We start from the raw sequence: 25,110 nt of genomic DNA, 5'->3' as shown, positions 1-25,110 counted from the left end.
TGGCAGCTTTTCAATGTTGCGTGAAGTATACTAAAGTTGACAATGTCACAAAGTACACAGTGAATGTTTGCATAATGTAACATCTGTTAACTTGTTCGGTAAAGTGAAGGACTATATTTTTTGTAGTCATGAATGCTGCTTCCTGTTTTTGTCCTTTGTCCTTCATGGGCTCCCTTACTTCACAAGCTGTGACATCATCATTGTGTTCTGCTAAAGTGTAGGCTGCTGGAGGCCTACTACTCACATGATACGACTACAGATAAACCTGACTAAAACTTTGACAAGAGTCTCCGCATTAAATGATGTTCTGTGCTCGGCTTCAAATGAACTCCTTCCAACCAAGAACTTCCTGTTTAGAGAAAAGAGTTTTCTACTGAACTGGAGCTGGAAAAGAGACCTGACTGACTTCCTTATTTGAGCTGAGATAAAAGCTCTATTTAATCTTATGGCACCTGGAGCTCAACACCATGCCGGTGAGTAGCTGTCATCATGTTTTTGCTTGTTTTAGTGTCAGAAGATCAGTTTAAAAGGCCAGTTGGAGCTCAGTGGAAGAATGACAAACTTTGATCTATCATCAGGGTAAGTCATACAGGCTTTGGCGCCTCACTAGCTCACCTGGTGGGGTGTGAACCACAAGGCTCGGTCCTTACTGCAGCAGCCAGGGCCCTCTTCTAGTACAAAGAAAAAATCTTCTCACTATGTCATGATGACAACATAACTTCTAATGTTTTTTTTAAAAATCTCTTTATAGAAACAAGAATGTCGATGAAATTGTGCACGTCTCTCGTCTACAAGTTTTTGAAGAAATGATGAAGAATATGCTGGAAAGCCACATGTGATCTTATCAGCTTCTGTCAAAGGCTGGAGGTTGAGTAGCGAGTAAAATAGAAAATGAGTCACGGGGAACAAGAAAATCCAGGGACAGGGCCGAGAGATGTTTTTGACATACTAGTAAAATCACCGCTAGAGCGACTTGTAAGTCTGACATACCAGCTGGGTGAGTCTCCTGAAGATAGTATCATACACGCCTTGTGTCTGATCATTCTCCAGAAGGAGGCGCAAGCCCTGAACAAACTCCAGACGCTGAAGGACAACTGTCTTGCCAAACATCTGGCTGAAAAGTGGCACATGAGTGGAGGTAAACTGGAAGATTTTGGCATTCAGTGTGGCCATTTTCAAGAGTTTGCAGGAGAATCTTTGGCAGTGTTGGCCCGTGTTTTCAAAGTTTTGTCCGAACAGAGGCTGTGTGAGCCACTTCTGAGAAACCTGGCGTATAAGAGAGCCCTTTCCTGTGACAACCAAAAGCCAAGCAATCCAGAAGACCTGCAGTATGATCGGCTCATGGAGGAAGCTAAAGATGTCTGTGGGCCTCAGTGTGCAGAGTGGATGTGTTCCCCCACAGATCTCAAGTCAGGTTCTTACCATGATCTTCATAGCAGCCTGAATGAAGGAAAAACAACTTTAAAAGTTACTCTGTGCCAAGATCAGTTGGAGAGAGCCCGCAGCCTGCCCAGCCCACTGCAGGCGAGCTCCTCAGTGCCCTCATACCCCACTCATCTAGAGATAAGTGTTCCTCCAACTGCCTTGTTTGAAGACAACAAAACAACTCCAGAAACATCAGATAAATCCAAACTAAATGCTCCTGTCCTCCTTGTTGGGAAACCTGAAGCAAAAAATGCACCTGGGCAATCTCAGACATCTGAAGAGCCTCAGCTTGAACCTCCTGTGCTTGGAACAGGGAAACACTCAAGGATGGATGAAACATTAGCTGCAGGGAGCAGTAAGTTGAACAGTTTTCTCACTCAGAATGAGACTAAAACCACCCAAAACACCACTGAACCAAACTTTGCACTGCCCACTGCAACAAACTTTTTTCTGCCCAAAATGCCAGTTCCAAATGAAATGTGTGAGAGTAACAGTGCAGAAGAGGAGGAAGAGGCAATATTTTATGCATTTGTTATCTTGCATGCGCCAGAGGATGCAGATATGGCAGAGAGCATTCGGAAGAAAGTGGAAACGGTCATTGGTTTTGAAGGTGCAACTTTCTCGGAGGACTTTGCCATCCCTGGAAAGAGCACTCTGAGGTGCGTGGAGGACGCAATCAACCACTCAGCCTTTACCCTCCTGCTGCTCACCTGCAACTTCAACACTGGCATGCTGGAGATGAAGACAAACTCTGCCCTTATCAACTCCATCAACAAGAAACACAAGTGCAACACCGTTATCCCTCTGCTGCCACAGGAGAACTGCATTCCCAGACAGAGCATCCCTCTGGTTTTGCAGACTATCGTTCCGCTCTATGAGAGCAAGGGCTTTGAGAAAAAATTACAAAAGTTTTTGTCTCCCTCAAGGATTAAAACACAAAAGACAATCTGGACTCAAGAGCAGACAGTGACAAGACAGGTGAACAGACAAGAGAGGCTAAAGCAATTAAACCTGCACCAAAGGCAGCTAATCAGAGAGTGTAAAACAGCACAGTTGCTGGAGAGAGAGAACCTCAACCTTTTAATGACGCAAAACCTTCTTCTTGGCGGTGGCGTGCTACCAGAACAGCATGGCGGCGAGGGCAGGGCCTGGTGGCCACAACAACCAAATATTCATATTGAAAATGCTAAGTATATTATGATTGGTAATGACTCTCAAATGACTGTGGACATGGGTGGAGGTGCAGGCAATGATGATTCAATGCACAGAGAGGATGAAGAGCAATAAGCTTAAAGATGAAATTGAACCACTGCATTGGTAGACAATGTGAGAAATGATCATGTTCTCTGAACACTAAAATGTCATCTCTGTTAGACCCACTATGGGACATTCGCTGCAGATCGTTTCAATGTATTTAAATCTGTTGGGGAAAGAAAAGCCAATAAAACTGTCAAAAAGGCAATTAAGGGCCATCTTAGAGATAACACAGTGCAGACAGTCTGCCGAGCAGAGCTGGAGCGTTTCACATGGATATACGGCAGAGGACTGCCATCTATTGACCAAGATGGGATGTATACTTCCTGATTTCAAGCTGCTGTATGATCCCATTTCAGGCACTAGGGAGCAGTGCTGTCCCACAACCCTCAAAGCTCCTCATTGCCATTCACTGGATCTTTGGATTGCAGGGATATTCCATAGCAATGCTGCTCAGGTATCTGAAGGAACAGGAGATTAAGTCTCAGTTTTTGTGTTTTCCAAGTGTTCACATGGGTTCACATGTGATGGTGTAACTGTAAAAAGTCAACCTAGACTTTTCTGTCATCTCTTCTGAACCACTGTCGCTCTCTGCCCTGTCAGTATTTACAGAAGACAACAGCAGCAGGCTGTTAACAAAATGTTAGAGACATAGTTGTCAATAAATAATAAAATTAACTTTTAAGATTTTCCTGATCAGTTCAAGTTCACGCTTAGCTAGGGCTGATCCACTTTTCTTATATCCGCACGCTGACCGTTTGCTTTGAGTAGTTCATGAGGACAAGCATCTGTCTGTCCTCATGTGGTGTTTGTCTGATGCACTTTGTAACTTATTTTTTGAGGTGTTTTATTCAAATTTCACCATACCATAAGTGTCACTTTAAGTCTTTATGTGCTCTGTTTTCTTTACTACATTTACTTTTCTGTTGTCACAACTGAACAAGTACTAAAATATTTGAATAATAATAATAACATTTGGTATTGAAATTGATATAATTTTAGTGATTATGTGGATTTTGATATTTTTAATGGTTCAGTTGAATTCAGGCGCTAAAATAAAGAAATGTGTCATATTGTCTGTGTCAGGTTAAAATCATGTACACTACCTCCAGGATATGGATGACCAGGTTAAGTCTGTATCCTTATAGGTGTCACATGCTCTGGGGGCATGCTGTTGGCTCAGACTCACTTCTTGTATATCAGCCAGGCGAACACCCCAGACTGGCTCTTACTTATTGTGTATCTGTGTGTGTGCGACCTAATTCAGCCTAAACTCAGCTGTATCTAGGTGCACGGCTATTTCAGCATGTGGACACTCCCCTACAAACCAGGTGGGACCAGGGTGTCCCTTTTATTATTTTGTCTCCTGTACAAAAGAGTCTGTGATGGCATCCTCTATTAGGAAACAGCAGTATTTTGTAGGCTTATCTAATGTTGATGGACTGCAGCCATCAGATAAAACATATCTCCCTTTGAAGTATGATGGTTTAAAAGTCTCAAGTTTTGCAAAATGCAAATAGTGAAAATAAAAAAATGTATATAGAATGAGTGTATTCATGACTTCTTCTGTGGCAGAGGTATGTTCTTCAGTAAAAGGATCAACAATACTCCACTACAAGCAAAAGTCTTACTTTTTACTTCTTAGTCATATTTAAGTAAAAGTGTGAAAGTGTTATCAGAAGTAAAAGTATTGATTGTGCAGTAAAGTGTTTCATGTCAGTGCTTTTTTTTATTATATCTGATGTTTTTGGATTAATATCACTGCTGCATTAATGTGTATATTACATTTTGCTGCTGTAGATGTTTACGGTTTTGAAAATTTGAACTAGTTTATGTATTGTTGGTTTGTTTAATCTACAGCAATGCATCATGGTCTATAAGATCATCATATGTTTGTAGCATCGCTGTCCTGTGAGGACCACGCATCTTTAAGAAATCATCTTTTTATGAGCTCAGAAAAAATGGCCTGTTTTCAGCTTTATAATGAACCATTTTCCATCTGAACCAATTGGTTTTTAAACTACATTTATTTGGCTTAAGAAGAAGGAGAATATTCTCACCACATAAAGGAACACTCAATCCTTCAATTCATCTTAAAAAAAAAAAATCAAATTCAGGATCACCAAATTTGGACAATGTAATCTGAGAAGGAACTAAAGCTGCCAGTCAGATTTAGCGGAGTAAACATGAGCCTTCACTGTTTTTCTCTCAAGTAGAGGAGTAGAAATATAAAGATGCATACAATGGAAATACTGAGGAAAAACACAAGGACCTTAAATGTGTACAGTACTAGAGTACAGGTACTTTGTTGCCACTGCTTTTCTTCTTTCTTGCAAAATGTTCAACTGTCTGTGAATCCGCTGAATGATACTGTTGCAGATATTTTCTGTGATTATTTTTTTTAAAAGTGTTTCTCTCTCCGGTTCTCCATGGAAACAGCACACTGTGCTTTAGTCAGAGATCCTGCTGCCAGCTAACTCCACCTTGGTGAGTTTCACATTGTGGTGACTCCTGTCAGGATGAATAGACTGGGTGGGTGGATCGCGCATGCGCAGTGCGCTCTATCCTCCGATCGGTGCGGCAGGAAAAGCGCAGAGAAGAGAGAGACGGAGGGAGAGAGAGAGAGAGAGGGGGGAAAAACAGTTTGGGAAGAAAAGAACATGGACAGAGACAGTGTCTGTAGTTAATGTGTGTCTCTGGGGCCGTCGTACCGTGGCCGTCCTCCTCCTCCGCCGCTCAGCTGCTCCGTTATGTCGGACACCCTGAGGATAATAACGCCTGGGAATGGAGGAAATCCTCAGAAACCCTGCTCCTAAACTGCGCCCTGCCGCCAGGGTTTAAGGATATCACTGAAACACCGGGGCATTTAAGGCTGAGGATGGTGCTCATGTAAGCGAGGAGCGCAATTTGGTCACTCGTCGTGCTCTCCAACAATCAGGCCACGCTCAAAGTTTTTTTTTTTTTTTTTTTTCTGGAGAAGGGGAAATTTTGCTGCATTGAATTCCTCTGGACGGGATGTCATCCGCAGTCAGGAGGAGCTCCTCAGGCTGACTGATCCTCCAGCTGCAGCGTAGCGGGACCCTGACCGAGGGAAGATGGGAGATGCGGGAGAGGACAGGGGGATGAGACGGACCTTCATCGTCCCCGCCATCAAGAGCTTCGACCACTATGACTTCACCAGGGCCAAGATATCATGCAGCCTGACGTGGCTGGTGGCCAAGGCTTTCGGCTCGGGTAGGTGGCGCCTCCTAATCGTTCTCATCTCTGGATTAGATAAGTGGAAAACATGGTTAAGATAATCATCTAACATGTGGACTGATGCTGAGGTGCTTCAGGGACTATTTTTTTAACAATCAGACTCTCACTGTCACTGACAATCCTGTTGTTATGAATAAAAACTTCCCAGCAGCAGTAGGATAGAAAAATGCCTCCCAAAGATAGGCCCACATTGGTCCTCTGCACCCACAGAGTGAGGAGTATCAAACTATATGAGATTTTAGGCTCAGTGATTGCTTCTGTGTATTTGTGTTTACATTGCAGTGTTCATCATATGACAGCCTCTACCTCGAGTTCATTGGTCAAATCTGCTCCATGGCTGCTCATGTCACAGTGTCACCGATTTAACCTGTTGCATGCCTCCTGCTAATTATTCCCACTGCAGAAGTCAGACCACACATGTTATGTAACCACAGATCTTCACTGTCAGCCTTTACTGTCTGATGGCTGGTCAGCAGATGTGAGGACTTCACTGTGTCTCTGTTGTAGCTCAAGTTTCGGACTGCGGCTGACATCAGTCTGTCCATTACTTTCTCACTTAGATTTAAATGCATTTTCGAGGGAAAGGGATAGAGAGTTGATGGCAGTGGCTGGTCTGCAGCAGGGCAAACACCACAAAGAGACACCATGTCAACAAGTGCAAGAAGTGCAGCCACGTGTGTCATTTTGTTCAAACGGTAAACTGATCGCAGCCTGTGCTGTGGCTGTTTAATGACTTCCTCCTGTTTGTTTTGAATCTTGAGCCTTTTGATTAAATGCTCTGAAATATGGAATCCAAATGTCGATGAACGCTCACCACACTGTACCAAAGCCTAAGGTGGCAACTTATGATGGCTTGTTTTGTTTGACCAAACCAAAACCCTAAAAATATTTTGTTCACTGTCACATTTGATGAGGGAAGAAAGCCGATCGTTAGTCAACCAGTCTGTTTGTCTATAAAATGTCACAATATAGTGATTAATACCCATCACACTCTCGTGAAACCTACAGTGACACCTTAAAATGTCTTCTTTTGTTGGAGGAAAAGTCCAAACCCCAAAGATATTCAGTTTATTATCACATAAGACAAAGAGAAACAGCAGATCCTCACTCCTGAGAAGCTAGAATTAGAGAATTTTTCTGTATCTTTGCTTGAAATATGACTAAATCCATCATGGACTTCATCGATTATTAAAATAGTTGCTAACCAAGCTTCTGTTGATCAATTAATAGATCGACTAATCGACCAAATATCTTCCTGTTTGTATTAGCTGCATGCAGTATAACAGTTTACAGACAGTCTGCTGTTTTCCTCTCAGTAACATTAGTTATGTTGTCATTTATGAGTCTTCATATGTGGCTCCATGTGTCCGAGCTCTGGCCTGTCTCCCGTCCTCAGTGTGGTTTGGAGGCAGCTCAGGCGGCCTACCCTCATGAAGGGTAATTCCAGCGTGCTTTCAGCCCAGAAAAATGTACTCCAGCTCCTAATGAATGCCTTTAACGGCTGCTCCTCCACGTACAGCACTCCCCGAGTCCCTGAGTGGGCGCCTAGAAGGAGGGAGATCAAAAGACAGACCTCTGAAACACCACCGTTGATCCAACAGTGGCTGCACACGACTCTTTTACTCAGAGAGCGTGAAGCAGTGGAGGGACACCCAAGGCAGCGGACAGCAACATGTGAGACAGCCATTCGTAGTCCAACAAGACCTGCGGCTGTTAACATACTGCTGCTGCTTGTTTTTTCCCATCCGTCCCTCCAGTGACACAGTTTCAGCTCCGAGCACCGTCGAGAACTGTGGCCCAATTCATGGCCGGTCCTCAGAGCCTCGTCTGGCCTAATTTGGACGGATGAGCGATGGTTTGAGTCTGGTGATGCTCAGATGTAGCAGCTTTCTCATCGGCTGAAAGTTTGCAGCGGAAAATCAGAGAGATGGATTTGCATAAGCAGACACAAAGCAAAGAAGCACAAATATTCCTATAGCGCTCAGCAAAACAGAAGTTACAGAGTGATTTCCAGAAAGATAAAGGTGAGGGTTAAAAGAGGACATTTTAGAAAAGAAAGCAGAATTAAGTGAAAGAATCAACAAGAAACAAGGAAACAAGTGAGCTTTAAGATGCTTTGTTTTAGGAAGTGGACTGACATTTATGCTTATGGAGTTTTGCGAGTGGGTGTGTAATGAATGTCAGCACATGTTTGTGCTGATGTGTGTTGTCATCATATGAACTTGTAACAAAATGGAGCGCGTGGCAGCAGAGGACCAACACCACTGTGAGCCTGTTTTAAGACACATAAAGTACTTGTGTCCTATATGGGTTCTCCACAAATGGTTCCATTTACTTGTTGAATATTGTTGAAATGACATCTTCTCCCTCTCTCTTATTGAAATACCCAGAATCTATGAATATACAAATGTTGTTCAGCTCAACTAGTGGATACAAGATGTCCATTCTCAGATGTGTGTCCTCAAGTTTCAAGCTGCATATGACTGGCTTCCAAACTAGTCCACTATGTGACAAACTCATGTTCCCACGTCCACGTGTTAAATTCAGGTTTAAGGTGAGCACGGAGAAACTTTCTGCAGATGAATGTGAAAAAAATTGTCTGGTGTCAAAATCTACACTTCAAGTGAAGCTCAAACATCCCAGTGAAGTAACTTTAACCAGAACACATGTTTGAGTGGAGGAAGTATTTAACATTAACAGCATTAGACTAATGTAGCTGGTGGTTACTGATCACTGTCTGGCATTTGTTGACTCCAGTGTCGGTATAATTGCACTCAACAGCAAATTTGTGAGTATAAATTGAACAAAATCTGAACCTTTGGAATGATTTTTCGCAAAAGAGAAGACGGTCTCGGATGGATGGACATGCATCTTCAACTCCATCGGTATCACTTGAAACAAAGCAAAAACAACCACAGAGGGCTACGAGAGTATTTAATCTAGTTTTCAGTGTAATGAATGCTGCTTTGCTTCTAACGCTATGAGGAATCTGGTCATTGAAGTCAGATGGTGTAGCGATCGGCCTGAATGAAAACATACATACTCCTTGAAGTATGTGAAGTGAAGTGGTTTTTAGGCTTTGATCAGCTCACAGCTGTGCTGTGATTTTCATGGCTTTGTGTTTCATATGTTGCTGTGCTTTGACATAAAAAGCTAGCTCATGCTGTCCACTATCTTATTTAGCATAGAGTGCAGGAATGTAAATAAATATTGGATATCTTGTTTTCTTTTAGGTTTTTTTACCCTTCTTTTTTGTATCATGTTCAAGCCATACCATTGTGTTTACTGTGCACATGTCTTCACTAGAAAACCGACTGTAGGCCACCAAACGACAGACAGTACACAGTTGGTGGAGACTAAAACAGAGCTAAAATGGGGTGAAAGTTGGACTTAGATTCACCAGGTGGTAATACGTCAGTGTTCATAGCCAAAGAATCTGTTATTGCAGGTTTAAAGTAATGAGCCCATAACATGTACTAACAACATGTATAGTAAAGCTAATAAACTATTAATCTAACCTCTGTCATAACCACTTGGCAGCCCAGATCACTGACTGGATGTTTTTTAAACAAAGAGCAGTTAGGCAGCGGAGACAAACACTGCTGACCGTGACGCTGTGTATGCTGAGCTGTGATGCCGGAGGGTCTCCGGGGGGAGCAGTCTTCTCCGTGCCTGGGCTTCCTGTGGCAGCTACTTCCTGTCTGTTTCCTCTTTGATGGCCAACACAAAGGAGAGGGTTTTTACTTGACAAGGCAGATTTTCATGAACTCTAGAGAAACTTGCTCTCTCTGCCATACTAGGATGCTTGTCCTTTGTTTTTATGTTTTTTTTTACATTAACCTCAAAGCTTCCTTTTCGTACAGCTCCATTAATCAGCTTTATTGCCATTCCGACAGAAATTGGATCAATTTAATGGTTGTGACTAGACGTAGGAGGGCTTGTTGTAAAGTAGATGTTGACGTGGTTCAACATCTGCCTGCCGCTTTAAATATCTCTTTTCATCACCCAGTGCAGGGTTATGACAGGGCTGCACCAACCACAGCCGCTGGAAAACTGCAGAGGTTTTATCACGAGCTTAGTGGATTTTTTTGTTTCGTTTCAGGACTGCACTTTAAATATTTAATTTTACTATGTTGTTTTGTTGAGCTCCTTTGCTTCAACAGTGTTATTTTGAAGGATTAAGGAACATACAGCTGTACCTTTAAGACAGATTCCTTTAGTGTCCTTTGTTTCCGTCAGTGTGATTCAGACGCAGGCAGAGAGGAAATGACCCCACACACCAGGAATACACACTCATACTGGAGCACACAGTGTTATAAACACGCACACACACATTCCTATACTAGGGTTTTGCCTGACTTAAGCGACACACACAGGATTGAAGTGCATACAGTAGATGGAGTATGTCATTCACTGACAGACTGATGACTAGTTTAGTAAAACTTTGAGTCACAACATGTGGTTAACAGCAACATAGTATGGTGAAAAAAGACAGAGAGAAGACTGAGTGAGTCCAAGCGCTGTAGCTCTGTGTGTGTGTGTGTGTGTGTGTGTGTGTGTGTGTGTGTGTGTGCCCAGCTATTATCTTCAAATCAGATTTACAGCATGAGGTAACAGGATTAGAAGGTACTCTATGCTTTGTAACATACACTTGGAGCTACCTGCATAAAGGCTACACAGTACACTATATTTGACACACACGTACACACACACACACACACACACACACCATGGCTTTGTGCTCACAAGATCTTCAGGAAGATAAGCACCAACCAAACACACATGACATTGCTGTGCTATTATTGTGATGGTGGAAGCTCTGCCTGAAGCCTAACTTTCACCGCTAACTGACCTTTATGGCTGAAATAAACTCACTTCCCTCCACGTTTTCATGATGATGTTCGGGTGGTTTCGTGGTGTACTCTGTAACATCTTTTCTGGGGGTTTGTTATTCTATGTGTATGTTAAGCTTTGAGCTGGTTGTGGCCATGAAGGCGAGGCTCTGAGCTACAATGCACTATGGGAAGCCTTGGCAACAACAAGAAAGGCGGTGAAATATAGAAAGAATAGCATCAGCTTTTTTATTGCCTGCATGCATTCACTGTTGGCTTCTCTGTGGATGGTGGTGTCTCAGCAGAGATGGAGCTGTAAAATCCAACTGTAACCCATATCCTCTCTCCTTTTCTGTATCTTTCTCTCCCATCAGATGCGGTTCCAGAGGAGCTGGTTGAGCCTTTATACAGGGACCAGTACAACCAGGAGCACCTGAAGCCTCCAGTGGCCTGCCTGCTCCAGTCTGCAGAGCTCTACTGCCGGGCAGGGAGCCTGATCCTCCGCAGCGATGCTGTCAAACCTTTACTGGGACACAACGCCGTCATCCAGGCCCTGGCCCAGAAAGGCCTGTACGTCACAGACCAGGACCGACTGGTCACCGAGCGAGATCTGACCAGCACGCCTATACACATGGTGGGTGGAGATGAAAACATCCTGACTTTTCTGCTGCCTTTATATTTCACATTTCAGTCTTATTTATGTGTTATCTCTCTACATAGTTTTAGTACTCCATATGAATGTACATGTTCACACATACACATGCATGTATGTCAGTAAGCAAGGAGATATGCTGTGTGAAATGGGATCACATGATTTAGACCACAGTCCATACATAGGCTCCTGTCTGTGTGAGTACGGAAGAATATAAATCAGGGCTACAACTAAATATTTATTTATTTTATACTAATTGTCTATCAAATGTCAAAAAGTAGTCCATCACAAATCCCCAGAACCCAAGATTGGATCATCAAATTTGACTTATTACTGTAACAGGCCAAATCCCAAACAAGGGATTTTATTAATTAACCGTTGAACCATGAAGCAGCAATAAGAATCTTGACTGTTTCCTACTATCAGATAGTTGAAAAGATTAATATTGCTTATTGCCAAAGCAGCAAAAATACGGTGTTGATTAACAGATGAGTTGAATCCTCATGAGTTAGAGGGCAGGACGTGGATCCTCTCCACACAGCAGCTCTGATCAGCGGACCATCTCTGTGTGTCAGAGGCTGTAGTAGATGGAGTTCTTCACCCTGAACAGTGCGGACTACTTCAGGAGGGAAATCTAACCTTTCCAAACACTCAGGGGACAAACCATCAAAAGTGGGTCTGTCCCTGGAAAGTTTGGGATTAAACCGTCCAGCTGGTCGAGCATGTCTCTGACAACTTGTTGGAGTTGCCATGGTTACCCCGACAGAAGCTGTACCACTGACGGAAACCACAACATGCTCATGCGCTCTGGAGCCATCAGAATAACTGCTAAACCCACCTCCTGGATGCTGATAAAAGACGAGGATTCAGGGGGACCGGGGGAAAGCGTGAGGCGAACAGATCCACCTCAACTCTCCTGAACCTGTCCCACGAAGTTTGAATAAGTGTGAGACTCAGTTAAACAGTTAATTATCAAGGTTATTAAGAGAAAAGAAGCAAACATTTGAGAAGCGGGAACCAGCAAATGCTTGAAAATGACTTTATTTTGTGTCACTTGACTAATTGATCAGTCTAAACTAATAGTTTCAGGACGATGATAACAGTGAATGTTACCGTATGTTTTGCTATGTCTTCCCCTCATAGGGAATAAGTGAGTTATATGATGGTGTGTTTGTTTGTACCGCTCCATGTGTCCTACTGTTAGACCGTCCTCCAAGGTCTGTCCTGTTGAGAGAAAAACAGCCACTAATGATGGGTTTCCTATAGCAACCCATTACTCACTGTTCTGCCTCTGTGTCATTAGACAGCATAGGGCAAACATGCCTTAGCTCACAGCACAGAGAGATATTCTAGTCGCATGATGTCAGCACAGTGTGCAGCAGTGGGTGGAAGAACATAATAGAGTAGCAACATACAATTATATTGATTATTGATTGATATTAATCTGAAAATTCTTTTTTGAACTATTTATAGGTAGTCATTTATATCAGGAAATGACAGAAAATGATGACATTTACAATTTACAATGACATTAAACAGATCCAGAAAGATCTTTTTTCTCAACAGTTACCGCAACTATCCATAATTTCCTATTGATTGACTAATCAATTAATTAGCTCATTGTCTTGGCTGGAGAACATATCGATGCCACCTTTCACTGGGCATGAGGAGAGTGGGATAGATGCTGAGCATTTATTTATGGTGTTTTAGTTATGAAAGAATTGTGAGTCTGGCAGCTTTATCCAGACACACTGCTAGCACACGCATGGCTGGAGACCGGGCACTTCTGCTGACGCCAAAAGGTGTCTGCATTGCAGTGCACCCTCCCTCCCTCCCTCTCCTGTCTCTCTGTCTTACTGATTCTCTCCTCAACTCGCTCTCTCTGTATGCCACTTTCCTCCTTTTAGCCTTTGCCACCTCGCCTTTGTCTCATCCAAACTCCATCTTTGTGGATTAAAAGAGCTCAGGACATTGCTATCTCCTGAATATTTCATGGAAGCTTAAGCATATATCATCAAGGCCACCAGTGCCCACACATCTTTCTCTCTCTTAGGTTGTAGCCAGTATTTTATTTGCCTTCTGCTTGTCCTCTCTCTTTTTACAGCTCTAGAGGATAATTCAAAGCCACTAGTGAAGGACATTTTTATGTTTACAGTTGATCGTACACCATACCATATAATTGATCGAGGGTGTCATGAAGGTGGGAGTAATGAGAGGGGAACAGGTGCAATGATCCCAAGTCCTTTTACACCTATAAAAGTAAATGTAATCTGGTGTGTGTCTGTACATCTCTCTCTCTCTCTCTCTGACTCTGTGTTTATGGCAGGTGATTCAGTGGACAGCGTTATGTAGACAAATGGAGCGTACAACTCATCGACTCCCTATAACTATCGACCTTCATTTGTGTAACACACTGCCATGCATTTTGTTAATGTGTCCATCCGTATTGTTGGTTTGTGCCCTCCTCAGTTCGTTAGATTGGTTCAGGAAAAGTAGAGGAACTATCTGTGTGTCTGCGTTTGTGTTTGCAGACTCAGCAGGATCATTTCAGTCACTCCAAAGTTGAGGCTTTTCCTTTTGGGTTATGGTATATCTGCAGAGAAAATGATGACCTCATGGTTTTCCAAATACTGTGCAACAGAGGAATAACTCATGTCGAGGGGGAGAACGAGGAGGAGGAGAACAAGGAGGAGGAGGAGCGTGGCAGTCTGTCAGAGGGCGAATGGATAGAGAGAGAGAGAGAAGGAGGGAAGAGGGGAAGAGGGGAAGAGGGGGACTGCCATTTGGCTGTGATCCAGGAGGAAGCAGGAAAGTAGAGCAAAAGAAGAGAGGAAGGGGTGAATGTGGAAGTCTGCAAGAGGACGAGTGGAAAAGCGGGAGATGGGGAGGAGGTGTGTGAGGGGAAAGATAGAGAGGAGAGGAAGGGTAAGGTATTGCCTTTTTGGCAAGGCGGGACGACGTGTGTGTGCCAGAGAATGAGTGGAAAAGGTCTACTGTTAATATGGCCATCTGGAAAGAGGGGGGAGGAGGGCAAAAAAGGGGAGATGACGGGGGAGGAGAGGAGCGGAGCACATGGAGAGCAGGGAGGGTTAGAGGAAAGGAGAGGAGGAAGGAGGAAGACGTGATGTGCGCTACTGCAGCACTGTGGAGGGTGGGGTCTCACAGTGAGTCAAAGCACGTCTGGTGCAAAAAGGAGAGCCCCCACCCTGTTACCCCTGCTTCAAACACACAGCACACACACACACACACACACACACACACACACACACTTCCAGAGAGCTGTCAGGCCTCCAGCAGTGTGCACACGACCTGTGCGTCCTTTTGTAGCTTTACTTTCCTGTTTCTCTCCGTCTCACACATGCTCACATGCGCCGCCCTCTACGTGTTAAAACACCAAGACGAGAAAGTGATGGAGGAGAGAGCGCCTTAGCTGTAATTTAATTTTCCTGCAGAGGGGCGTGTACCTTTGGCTAAAAGCCTCCTGACAAATAGTGCTGAAAGATTTTGCAGATTTTATGGATGTGTGTGTGGGAAAGATAGCGAGAGCGGTCATGATTTTTAGTGGCAGTTTGGACAATTGCACCGTAACTGTGAGTACATACAAACATCTCAGTAGAACCAGACATGTAGGTGTAAAGTTGTCCAATAAAAACACTGGTGGTGCTTAGAGGCCATTTTGAAGTGTGTACCTGTGTCGAACTGATGTTTGTGCAGAGCAGAGGTTACTTTGATTATCTGTTTGTTCAGCTGTATTGTGCTTTCCTATAGATGCCTTTGATCAAGGACACACACACACCCGCACACACACTCATTCAGCCATACAGCAGCAGTGAGGATGAATACTGATGCTGCTGTTAGTGTGTATAAGTGCACCGCAGCTCTTTACAGCTCTTTATGACCAGTGTCTGCCATTTCCACATCCTTATAAGGCATGTCTGTCACCTTGTGTGGTTCAGACCTGCGTCGGCACACGCACGCGCGCACACACACACACACACACACACACACACACACACACACACACACACACACACACACACACACACACACACACACACACACACACACACACACACACACACACACACACACCAAAGGTCTTTGTGAAGGGATAATAGGCAGCACATGGCTTTTAAATCCATGCAGTAGTGTCAACAGTAGCGGGTATGAGAACAGTGTGTAGATACGTAAGCAGTGGCTCCATACAATGTCTGTCTGTCTGTCTTTTATGCACACATTCATATTCATGTACATGCATGTATCTTGACACACAGGTTGGATCTGAATATAGTGTCCTGTTAGAAGAGTGACACAGCCAAACCTTCACAACATGTTTATTTTCACTTACTGTATAAAAATTATTCAGGTCTGAAGAAGGGCTGAACATCACGTATCACTGTTTTAAAAATCAATGCTCTCCCCAGTGTTTGTTACCACTCATGTCTGTTTTAAATTGATAAACAAGAGTAATTATATGCACAACACGTAGGTGCAAGACTATCAGTAGACAGTGTCAATGAAAAGCAGGTAACGCCTGCACACTCGCTTCATGCCACAAAAAGGTTTTTATTACTGACGACCTACATCCCACTGAAGAAGGATCGAAATGTTGTCAATAGTAAAATTATTAATACATTTTTAAGAAATAGAATGAGTGTGCAGGCGTTACCTCTTTTTCATTTATGTTTTTATTTGATCCATCTATGATACATTTCATACAGTCCCTTAGAAAATCTACAAAACGTACAGTTTTGTGAAGTGATGACCACTAAAACTTAAATTAAGTGAGTCAGTTGTCATCACCATTTAAATTCACATGGCTTCTCCGTCCAACACACACACGCGCACGGATGCATGCACACACACGCCTACACAAGCTTCTTAACACCATTCAAGATTTAGGGGTATTATGCAAATTAGTTCAGAAAAGCTTCAATCACAGAAAAAGCTCACTGGGTTTTCATGAAGATCATGTTTTCTTGATCTCCAGCTTCTGCCTAAGCTGCTTGGCCTCTCTCTCTCTCTCTCTCTCTCTCTCTCTCTCTCCGTTTCTGTCTGTCCGTCCATCAGTCCAGCTGTCAGCCAGACCGGCCACTGCACCTCTGGAGGAGAATGCACGCAATGCCAAATATCTGGCAATATCCTGAAGATGCAGGAATTCAAAACAGTGCCTGCAGACTGTTTCATAGACAGTTCAATATCAGGTTCAAGCGCCAATCCAAACAATCCTGTTTACCCATTTAATACGCTGCAGCTGTAGCATTCAGTATGATATAGTGTTTGTCCACCAGCATTCATCATGATGCAGGTCAGCTATGTCAGTTTTAAGAATTGATTAATTATTTTCAAGCAATTGAAGACATTACTGTGGTCTCTGGGAAATCTAAAGAGCACACTAATGTCACAGTTCTTTTTCTTTTAAATGAAGCTAAGCAATTAAAATGATGAATAACATATAATGACATGAGGTGACACTTGAGTCCAGTTTATTTAAGTATCTCAGCAGTTATTTCCATGAGGAGTTTGTTCCTAAGAGCCACATTTCTTCTGTACACGCTGTGTGTTTAGACTGGCAGGACAACATGTGGTGCAGGCGTTGAGCACCAGTAGCAGCCCAGAGTCGTCGCACTGGATCAGTTGTTAGTTTCTTGGGGAAACATTTGGTCACACTGGCTGTTACATGAGGCTTTGTGGTTATGAAGTGAGGCCTGTGCTTGAGGCCAGGCTCCGGTGGGACGAGGTCTCACTGCTTGTTTGTGTCCACTGGTTTGAGTCATCTGGATGATGGAGCACCTGACTTAAGGAGTTTGTTCAGACATGCAGGTAGATGCTTAGGTAAGAGACGAGAACACACATATACACACACACACAGACGCAAACACAGCGTAAATGTTTTTGACCCGTGGTGTGGCAGGAAAGGGAAGGGGAGGTCTGACCGGCCTGGAATGGGATTAGAAAGGCCAGGAGAATGTCAAGCTTTGTGTTGGTGTTAATGGCTGTTAAAACCACTCGAACAACTCAACTCATTTGATAATGTGTGCACTATAAAAGTTCTTCACGTACAGATATTTGAGAGTGTAAAGTGGTTTCACATGTCATGAGGCAAGAGGGGTTGAATCTCTGAAGATAAACTTTATAGGTTCCCATTTAGCCGTCATCTCAGCAACGTCCTGCCGTCCACAACACAGAGCAGTTTTGAAGCATGATAGATTTACTGCGTGACGTGTACAGAAACCTCGGCCTGATACATACTACACTTTGAGCTGCTGGCACACGCAAGATCTTTGCTTACAAAGCAAACAACTGCACAGTGGCTTTATTGAGCTCCTGCTGAAGTTAACAAACACAAATCCACTCAGAGGAAGCAAAGTCAGTGTGATGTAGGAGCGAGGTGAAAAATGAAAAGCCACCATGGTGGAATATGTGCTCTTACAAACTAAATTCTCCGTCACTGAAACAATGGAGATGTGAAAACATCTTTTACAGCACCGGGTGATATGGATGAAATCCTGTATTGTGATACATTTAACATTAAATTACAGTTTTATTATATATTGTTAAGAATTTCTAATTAAAATCAACTGAAAATATGTCATTGGACAACATCCAGAAAATAATGTTTGTTCTCGGCTCACACTGATGTAAAAATCCAATAAAACGTGTAACATTGCCCATAATGGCCTCATGCACTTAAGGGATAGCTACCACAGTATGAACGTGGGTGTGCTGGTGTTTAAGGTGCAGATCAGAGTACAGCTGGATACCTTTGTGCATATTATACCTCTCTCTCTTCCATATTTCATCTCTCTACTGTCAACTCACTAATTAAAAAAAGAAACATAAAATGCCCCCAAAATTATCACAGTACAGCAAAATCTCTAACTTAAACAGGTCTATGTGGCCTCATAGTACATAATGTTGTATTTCCCAACACTAATTCTTTAGGTGAAAATTCTCACCTTTTTCTACCTTTTTCACTTTTTCACAGGAAATGATTTCCACATTATTAGTTGCTCAGTGTTTTTCTTTTAGAATTTGTACCTCAGATGCGTAAAGCTGCAGCAGATTGCCATGTGGCGTCACTGCGTTTGAAACACAGTTTTCGCGTGCACAAGGAACACCACTCGCACTGTCCTTTGCCTCGTTTAATGGGTTCTTTACACACTTACAAATTCAGGTTCGAAGATCTGCATAAAAGTGAGGTGAACACATGACAGATTGTTTGAAAGGCATTTTAGACAGATGAGATCTGATTTATTAAATTAGTGCTGTCAAATCCTAACTGCTGTCTTGTAGAAGCTGTTTCAGATGCCTTTTATAGCTGTAATCCAAAGGGTTGATACCTGTTCTCTTTCAAGACAGCAAAACTTTCAGACCATTTCAGTGATTTTGTTGAAAGAAAACATCTGTTTTTGTCAACTCTGCCGTTCAAAAACACCCAGAATATCTCCACAGCCAATGTGATGTGCAGAAGCACAGAGAAGCACTAACGTGGGATTATAAAACAATATAAAGTTTAATAGTCAGTCTGCTGCTTTTGAAAAGAAGTGGAAGGTTAAAAAGGCACTCTTTGTAACTCTGCTGTGTGTCTCTACAGAGTTCCCATCTGGCGCTCATAGACACACTGATGATGGCGTACACCGTGGAGATGGTGAGTGTGGAGAGAGTGATGTCCTGCATCAACAGGTACTCCTCCGCTGAACCCTCACACAGTGACGGACACATCCAGGAGCTGCCTTATGACACTGAGGATGCAATCACCACCTGGATCAACAAGGTACACAGACACGCAGGAGCACACTGGTGTGCACACAAAACCACAAGGACTGTACACATCCTTGAGCCTTTCACAGTGGCAGACACACAGTTCTTTGTTTTGCTGCGGATATAGAAGACATGAGCTGGAAAGTCGGCGTGCGATTCTTCCACTGCTGGTGCAAACTGTAATGAGTTTGCAAGAGAACTAGATGAAGAACTGGCACCGACCACATGTAATCACGACAGAAAAACTGTTAAGAGATAACTGACTCAGCCTAACCTCCTCTGGTCTGCTAAAGCAGGATTGGGAGGGTAAAGTCAGACCTCAAGTGGGCTGTAAGCTTTAAGAGGGCAATGATTAAGTCTCTGTGATTGCATCTTTAGTTTATTTCATCATCTTATAGATTATTTAGTCACTTGCTGCTGACTATGCAAGGGGCTTCTACAAGGATTTTTACACAGTTGTCTCAAAATATGATGTTTCATGGTTTATCTAATTTTACTTTGTTTAAAAGAAGCAAATAAAACAAGCCCCAGCTGGCATGAATTAACCAAATATATATACAAAGATCACTGCCATTCCTTACTGGAGACACTGCTGGCTGCTCCCTTTTCCGGTCCAGAGAGAGGAAGATACACGTGCAGGATTCATTTACAGGCACACATAAAAACAACACATGTCTGTCTGTGTTGTGATTGGCCAACGTGACCTTGTGCATCCTCAGGACAAAGTGTTACATCAGTGTTGGTAGAGAACCTTTGAGGACACAAAAGCAGTAGTTGTAAAAAATTATTGCTTTTTCATGATAAAAATACTATCTTTAGAGTAATTTTTGAGGGGTTTTTTTACATTGTGCTTGAGTCAGAAGTCAGCTTGGTGCTGTGTATTGGGTTGCAGTAATATTTAGCATCAGTGGCTAATGGACAGAGGTGGTGGTGAAAAGTTTGTTCTTTGATGTGTGGAGCCACTTGTTCTCAAGTTCAAGTTTCTCCTGTCTCCAGCACAGACCCACCATTCAGTCTCAGTGTGCACAAATTCCTGTCTGAAATGTGACCTTTATCTCTCTCTCTGTCTGTCTGCCTGCCTGCCTGCCTGTCTGTCTGTCTCTCTCCAGGTGAATGAACACCTGAGGGACATCCTGGTCGAAGAGCAAAAGCTGAGAGAGGCTTCCCTCCAGGAGCCAAACTTAACTACACCCAAAGTAAGAACAAGTGTACACACACACACGCAAACTGTCATTCGTCAGGCATCCAAACAACTGGGTGCTTAAAGGAATATTTCAACATTTTGTCTGTGTTTTAAGTCTAGAACTTGGCTTAGCTTAGCATTAAGACTAAAAATAAGAGGAACCAGCTAGCCTTGTTCTGTTCAAAGTTTAAAAATTCTCCTACTAGCACCTCTTTAGTTAGCTAATCAATATCTCCTATGTTTAATCCGCACACCACCAGCCAGTGGATTAAACATAGGAGATATGGCCGTCGCCATCTCCGTTTTTTGTTGCCAAAAGTGATGTTCATTCTACAAATACCGCCACTGATTGGTTAGTCGCAACATAGTCCCACCCTAAGGCTTTATCATCTATTTTCCTCTAAATGGGACCATGATGTACTAAAAGAACATCATGCAGTGTTGAACAAGACTTGAAACTACTAACTGAGACCATAAACTCATTAGGAAAATCTTTACTGAGGTAGTGAATCAAGTGAGAAGAGGGCTCATTTTCTCATAGACTTCCAGTGGGGTCGCCCCCTGCTGCACATTACAAAGAATGCAGGCTTAAGGCATTGCATTGGCTTTACTTTTCAGACCTGGAAGCTACTTCTTTTATACAATCTATGAGCTAGAGCCAGGGGACAGTTAGCTTAGCTTAGCATAAACACTGGAAACTAGGGGAAACTGCTAGCCTGGTTCTGTCCAATTACAAGGAAAAGGGGGAAACAGTTTGTATCTGTTTTTATGTAATCTATACACTGAACAAGAGTAAATTTGTGACTTTAGAGGGATTTTTTTTTTACATTCAGTTTGTCTATGAAAACAAATAGAGTTACCATGTTGGTAGGTGTATCTTTGAACTTTGTACACAGGCAGGCTAGCTGTCCTCCCTGTTTCTAGTCTTTGGACTAAGCTAAGCTGATCTGGGTTCTCCAACTCTATATTCAGATGCAAGAAAGAAAACAAATATATTTTCCAAAATGTTGAACTATTTCTAAAACAGAATCAAAACAGGACTATTTGTCTTAAACGTCTTTATGTAGTTTGCTTTTAGTGATATTCTATACGTCTCCTACTTTTGTCTTCTATCTGTTAGTATTAGATTTAAAATATTTCTTAGCATCAGCACATGTTTGTGCCTACACATGGCACATGTAGACACACATGATATGTAGGCCTACACACACATACGTCACAGTACACAGAGCTCTATAAATCAGAGGAACAGATGAGCTCAGTCTCAGACCAGCTGCAGAGAAATGTTGGCAATGGTCTCAACACTGCTGTTCGAGGAGACAAAGAAGTGTGTGGGGAGGAGGACGAGAGAAACGGACGGACAGAGGGAGGGAAGAAAAGTGAGGAGGGATAATCAGAGAGAGGGCAAATGACACCGGGGTGGGGGACATTCAGAGAGACACTCAGGAACTTTGTCAGCTGTAGCAAATGAGAGTGACAGACAGAGACAGTGTTGTCATCCTGCAGGCCTCGAAGTTATGTAAGGTCCGTGTGACACAACGAGTCAGTCTGCTGGGACAAACACTCAGCAGTCCGCCACCGTCCTCTTCCGCTCGCTTAACCATGATGCCACAGCACAGTGACTTATCAGGTCACAACCTTTGCTTCAGGTCGGTGCTCTGAAGCAATGACGGCAGGGCAAAGGGTAACAAACGGAAAAAGAAATATTATCGTGCTGCAAGTGTGTCTACACAGGCAGAAATAAAACTCAACTTTGGCAAATGGGAATGTGTAGATAAACTTCCTGCAATTCAATACCGACTCAGAGAGGTAAACACTGATTGAAACTCTGATTCAGCTGGATGTGTAAATACCAGACAGTCATTATTTCCATGGTGTAAACACATGTGGTTTCAAAGAAAGCTTCGGCTAACCGGTGCGCTAACCTTTGCTTTGTCAGCAAGACTGAATGTCTACAGCCGTGTTAGCCGCTCCATGAGGCTGTGCTTGAACTAAATGCTAATGCTAGCATGGCAACATGCTCATAGTGACAATCATAACATGCTGATGTTCAGCAATAATGTTTACCATGCTCACCATTTTAGCTAAATTAGTGCTGAACACAGTTGAATGTAATTGCAGGTAATCGGTCATAAACCAAATGTGTTTGAACAAGCTGAAGTTTCGACCTGATGACGGCACTAGATCACCAAAGTCAATAAAATTCATCCTGAGGGGGTCATGAATGTCTGTACCACATTTCACTCAAGACCATAAATGTCAGTCTCATGGTGGTGTTATAGGAAAATTCAGGGGTCAGCAAACGAAGTAGGATTCGTCATCATGGGGACCATGAATGCCTGGACAAATTCATGGCTACCCACCGTGTAGTTGTTTAGATATTTTAATCTGGGCCAGAGTTGTGGACTCACCGACAGATCGATCACATCATCCACAAAGCAACATTGCGATCATGGTTGAAAACACATAAATTAACTTGTTTACAGACAATAGGAACTAAAATAAGTGTACAAAGTCACACACGGACCAACATCACCTTTCGTCTGAGGATGTCATGAGTGGCTAAATCACTTTAGAGGGACCTTTTATCTGCTGTGGGAGTTTCTCCCGCTCATTGTCTGTTTGTATCGGTGTAGTTAGTGATCACTGCCTTACTGTGATCACTCTGTAAGCTGATAATACACATGAGGCATGTGACCAGTCCAGACTCTCTCATAGGCACATTCAGGCTTTGTTAAAGGCAACAAGTTACAACGAGGGAAGAAATGGGTCTTTTTAAAGAGTGTGAGGAAAACGCTGTACACTCAGTGTCAGTCAGCTGCTTCCCTACTCCATGCTCCATCACACAGCTCCCTCTCTGCTTTATCAGCTTCAACAGAAGTCTATTCACTCACCAGGACAAACTCAAATGAGTTAATTTCACACGTACACACACGCCTATGCCTGTGCAAGCACACACACACACTAATGGTTGAGCACAAGACACTTCTCGGTAAAACTCGTCTATTCTGGGACGGTGTGAAAAATCTTTAACTGTGGTCTCATGACTAAGCGCTCAGAATGCTGTGTCTGTGCCTAAGGTGCGTGTTTACGCATAGGACTGAGGGGAAAGTCTGTTAAACCAGCATGTCAGATCATTATATGTGAATCGGGAGCTGCTGAAAATGCTTTCATCTTCGTTGCTTTGATTTCTTCCATCAAGGAGGTAAAACGTTTGGTCAGTTTTTGTCATTTTATTAGTCTGCAATATATCAAAAAACATTTCAACAGATCTCAGTAAAATGTAATGGACTGTTAAGACACAGGCCAAGAAATGAGTGATTACCTTTTGGTGCAGATAATTTTTTAAAGGTTTTTCTAACAGCAAGAGCAAGTAATTTATTTTTTTAATAGTCTGGCTGTGAATCAGACATGTGACTGACTTGTTATCTCTGAAAAGTCACTAAGTAAGTTTTTGTCCTAAAAGCTTCCATCTCATCAGCCTCAGCTGGACTTTGCGCTAACTTGGAATATGTTAGCATGCTAACAATTTCAATTAAGGTGGTTAACAGGATAAAGATTATACATGCTTAACGCTAGCATTGTCGATGAGAGCATGTTAGCATGTTAGCTTTAGCTTTTAGCCTAAAGCATCACTGTCCCAAATAACAGCCTCACAGAGATGCTAACATGGTCTGTTAGTGTAGTTTATATTTCTGAAGATGTTATAATGTAATATCTGTGGCTCTCAGGGCAAATTTTTCCTTTTTATAATAAGTACAAAGAACTGACATATTGTGCAGGATTGCGCAGCCTTTGCATTGGTATACCATGCACTCTTCAAGTTCTTGAGTTAAAGTGTCTGCTTAAATAGCAAATCTTTTGTGCTCTCGGCCTAACGCCTCTTCCACTCTCTCCTGTTGTTGTCCAATCATCATCCACCATCAAGTCTCCTAGCAAATGGTACTGGAGACTAGTACCTGTAAGTCCATCCATCCTGACGAACTCCTCTCCCCCCAACCACCACCATCTACCTCCTCTCCGTCTAATCCCAAACCTGCAAGGATCCAGCCCTTCACACCCCCACCTCCAGTTCTCTTGTCATTGCATGTGGCCCTGATCCCCATCATGGGTTTTATGGGTTTGAATTGCTTCTGTGAAAAAGGGCTGCCAGTGGTGTACTTTAGTATGTGTTTATACAAACCAAATGGAAGGAAGGACAACATTTTGTTCCTCAGAGCTCGATGCATGGACGGAGAGGCTGTCGGAGCTTCTCTGATTAAAGCTTCCATTGTATCTCTTGTAAAATGCATATGTGACACCACTCTTGTGTGTTTATGGGCAGTCCGGAAGAACTAATGCCCTGCAGACACATGTAGTAGTGTTGTCTCTGTAATAAGCCAAGAGAGACATACAGAAAACCTGCAGGCAGGATGCACGCACAACCGCAGATTATTATTAAACTTTAAATCACATGCGTTGTCTGCTACAGCGCCTGCCCCAGTGAAGGTTTTACCCCCATCCCCACCCGGATGTATAAAGCAGATAACAATTAATTGACAACATGCATTTTGTTCCCCTTCTCCTTCTAGAGAGCTAACCACTCCTCACAAGCAGTCAAAGGGAGCAAAACAGTGCTGTAGTCTCATGAGTGTATCAATTTTAATATGGGATGACCACATAATTCTAGATGTTGTCTTTGATTATTTGCACGACCAATTTAATCTGCACTATTTGAGTTGAGCCTGAAGCCCCATACTATG

The 25,110-nt window shown here is 42.9% G+C and overlaps 2 protein-coding genes across 3 annotated transcripts in view; both read left to right on the top strand.

Annotated features, from left to right (window-relative positions):
- The first annotated feature begins 287 nt into the window (after window positions 1-287).
- ticam1 (TIR domain containing adaptor molecule 1) lies at window positions 288-4,160 on the top strand. The gene is made up of 2 exons (XM_070844871.1): window positions 288-473; window positions 752-4,160. Exon 2 carries the CDS (start codon window positions 892-894, stop codon window positions 2,710-2,712), a length of 1,821 nt encoding a protein of 606 aa, XP_070700972.1. The 5' UTR covers window positions 288-473; window positions 752-891; the 3' UTR covers window positions 2,713-4,160.
- A 1,278-nt stretch (window positions 4,161-5,438) lies between these two features.
- Window positions 5,439-25,110, top strand: part of camsap2b (calmodulin regulated spectrin-associated protein family, member 2b) — a 32,335-nt gene continuing 12,663 nt past the window's right edge. Inside the window, exons 1-5 of one of the 2 annotated variants that reach the window (XM_070844702.1) lie at window positions 5,439-5,913; window positions 11,144-11,403; window positions 19,019-19,198; window positions 20,295-20,381; window positions 24,297-24,329. In XM_070844702.1, coding sequence (XP_070700803.1) covers window positions 5,775-5,913; window positions 11,144-11,403; window positions 19,019-19,198; window positions 20,295-20,381; window positions 24,297-24,329 — 699 coding nt within the window. In that variant the 5' untranslated portion in view covers window positions 5,439-5,774. The remainder of the gene's footprint in view (window positions 5,914-11,143; window positions 11,404-19,018; window positions 19,199-20,294; window positions 20,382-24,296; window positions 24,330-25,110) is intronic. The other variant, XM_070844703.1, reaches the window with a different exon arrangement.

The sequence above is a fragment of the Pempheris klunzingeri genome, chromosome 15 (genome assembly GCF_042242105.1).
Source record: "Pempheris klunzingeri isolate RE-2024b chromosome 15, fPemKlu1.hap1, whole genome shotgun sequence".
Classification (NCBI taxonomy): domain Eukaryota; kingdom Metazoa; phylum Chordata; class Actinopteri; order Acropomatiformes; family Pempheridae; genus Pempheris; species Pempheris klunzingeri.
Note: the sequence above shows the minus strand (reverse complement) of the source record. Positions and strands in the feature narration are given on the sequence as shown.